This window comes from Formica exsecta, unplaced genomic scaffold (genome assembly GCF_003651465.1).
Source record: "Formica exsecta isolate Colony F162 unplaced genomic scaffold, ASM365146v1 scaffold363, whole genome shotgun sequence".
Taxonomy (NCBI): domain Eukaryota; kingdom Metazoa; phylum Arthropoda; class Insecta; order Hymenoptera; family Formicidae; genus Formica; species Formica exsecta.
This window is the reverse complement of record NW_021850877.1, coordinates 356,376-359,216: the sequence shown is the minus strand read 5'-3', so window position 1 is coordinate 359,216 and position 2,841 is coordinate 356,376. Positions and strand designations below refer to the sequence as shown.

General features: G+C 49.3%; 1 protein-coding gene across 1 annotated transcript in view; it reads left to right on the top strand.

The window, feature by feature from the left end:
* The first annotated feature begins 1,107 nt into the window (after positions 1–1,107).
* LOC115239088 (speckle-type POZ protein) overlaps positions 1,108–2,841 on the top strand; it is a 31,225-nt gene continuing 29,491 nt past the window's right edge. The window contains exon 1 of the mRNA XM_029813433.1: positions 1,108–1,971. Within this exon, the coding sequence (XP_029669293.1) occupies positions 1,856–1,971 (116 nt within the window). The 5' untranslated portion in view covers positions 1,108–1,855. The remainder of the gene's footprint in view (positions 1,972–2,841) is intronic.

Here is a 2,841-nt window from a genome sequence, read left to right as displayed (position 1 = left end):
TTCGACGAACAACGGAGGCAGGCGCGTTCTCTCGAATGATTTCCGGTGTCGATGCTGCCGAAAGCCATTCGATACCTGTCATGTATCGTTGCGTATATGTATACGTGTCCGGAATACGCAATCCCGTGTATTCTGTTACGTTTTAAGCTGAGAGATTACACATTTAATTTTTATCGTTAAAGTTCTGAAACTGAATTAGAAAATAAAATTTTTTGTATAACGCAGTAAAATTGCTCGTAAAGCCCGAAATCCGACCCTTTTGAACGCGAGGAACGCGTGTTTCCATTCGAGGAGGGTTTCCACACGCTAACCGAATAATCGAGAGGGATCCACCCTCTCTCGGATCCCTTCCTTTTTAGATATATTGTATAGATCCTCGTCTTTCGAGTGAAGGACTCGGTTTATCCTCTTTCCCCCTTAATTCTCGACCGGGTGTGCCTTTGTCGAAAGTAACAGCGCAAAGTACGCTCAAGGTTTCATTTGTATTATATGTGTGTTGTCGCACACAATAACATAATATTGTATACATTATAGAACATACCATATTAATTTTACTGTTAATTTACAAAATTGTTGAAAAATAAATTTTTTTTTTTTTGTGTTTTTTCTTTCTCGACTTTACAATATCCAATAATGTAATATTTATCGTAATCTAAAGGAAATTCTTATAGCACGTCTATCTTAATCGATGTAAGATTTCGACAAATCGAAAAAGATTTGCATGCTTCTCCTTAGTTTTGCTTCGAAAATTAACAAGAGATAATTCGAATTTGTCAATCGCGATTACGAAACAACCTCGAGTGATCGAAATTCCGGAAACGGCGTTTAATAACAATTTCGGAGCACACATGCTCGCGGGATAGAATTTCCTGCAGAGGGAGGAGTAGAAAGGGTCGACAAGGAAGGGAGAGGGAGCTTTGAGTGAGCGAGATGGACGGGATGAAGGGAGATCGTATCGTCCCGTTCTGGCACGACACGAAGTCGCGGAGTGAGCCGAGCGCGGCCGAGCGCGGCCGAGCCTTCGTACTCGAGAGTGGGGATCGGCGGGAGTGGGAATCGTCGGGAGTGGGGATCGTCGGGAGTGGGGATCGTCGGGCGTTCAGTAGCTACGTTCAGTCGAGTCAGCGCCATCGTAGTCGAAAGGTCGTAGTCGCGTCGCTGTCGCGGGGAGTCACTTGACGCGGCTGAGAAACAAGGGAGGAAGAAAGACAGGCGCTCGACATAATTACGTTATACGAAATTTATACGCGTATTTCGGCGGCCCGACAAGACGAGACGACAAACGAAACGAGAGAAAGAAAGAGAGTGACGGAACGGGGAAGATCGAAGCGTAGTTTGGTGGTCGATCGAGAGAGAGAGAGAGACAGAGAGAGAGAGAGAAAGAGCTTTGCGCCGCCTTCTCGCTCTTCTCCTCCGAATTGATTCCAAGAACGTCGTCGTCCGCGCATCGCTAACCGCGACGCGATTTCGTCGCCACGATCGCTACGACGACCGTCGCGCTGCTCCCCGGAAAGTCTTCGTCGTCGTCGTCGTCGTCGTCACTGTTCTCGGCACGGATACACGACAGTGTGAAAATGCGGTAGTGACAGTGAGACAGAGTGAAAATAGACTCGGAATTTGTCGAAGAAGCTGCCAGGATAATCGTCATTATCGTTGTCGATCGTGTCACGCGAGTCACGTCTCGATTCGTGCCCGATCGAATCCGGCGCCGGTCGAACGACGAGAGATAGAAAAGGTGACAGGGTGGAGGGAGGGAGGGGGGAGAAAGAGAGGAGGTTGCTCTCTTGGCGCGACTCAGCCGGAAGAGTTATGACGAGCTCGCGCTCCATTCAAGGACGAAGAATTGTTTGCGCGCATGTGTCCAGTAGTGGGATATAGTGTCAACGACAAGTCGCCGCTCGCAGATCTGGATACCTTGCTGTCGACACCCGCCGGGCCCGGATTGTCTCATGTCAGGATGGCGCTGGCGCGGTACGTACACTCATACAACTCACCGTTGTCGGAGCTAGGGTGGGTCTTCGTCCGTCCGGGACTAACCACCGGAGGGGTAGAGAGAAGGGAGAGAGAGAAAGAGAGAGAGAGAGGAACGTTTGTGTCTGTTTGACCGGTACGCGGAGAGCAATCGCATCGATCCGGCAAGAGCCGGTAGCGGCGAACACGCGACGCGAACGCCGACAAAGACGTTCCTTCCTTCCCTCCCCGAATTTCTCACCCCTCGACAGTAATGGCACCGGCTGTTAAAATCTCTGCGATCGTTCTCGTCGAGCGATTCCTTACAAGTTTTTTTTTTTTATTTCGCATGTTTACGAATATATTTCCCGTTGGGGAAAAGAGATATTAAATCAAAAACACACATGTAATTGCGAATGAATAAAAATGAGGCGAGAGAGAAAGAAAGAGAAGAGAAAGAGAGAGAGAGAGATGGCTTTTAAAAGGTTAGGATAAAACTCCGAGAATTACTGCGATGCTTTCGAGGAATTCGCCTCGACGAAGGGACGACGGGTCGTTGACCGTCGCGCCTTCGTCGAGGATAGCGGCCAAGTATCACGATGGCCATTAGCCGTCCGTTTCGTTCTTTTGTCCGTCCCGATGCTCTCTCTCTCTCTCTCTCTTTCTTTCTTTCTCTCTCTCTATCCCTCCGTTCGTCGCACGATTCGCATTCGCGCTGGCTGACTGGAAAGTTCTTGGTCAAGTCGCGCGAGCGAAGGAGCCGCGGAATCAAGGTGAATACACCTTTTTACGTTAGACGCCGACCTTCCTGAGGCTGCCTGATGTGGGCTCCGTCACGGCTCAGCGATTCTGCCTGCTTTCGATATAGACACGTTCGACCGTGAATGCCGA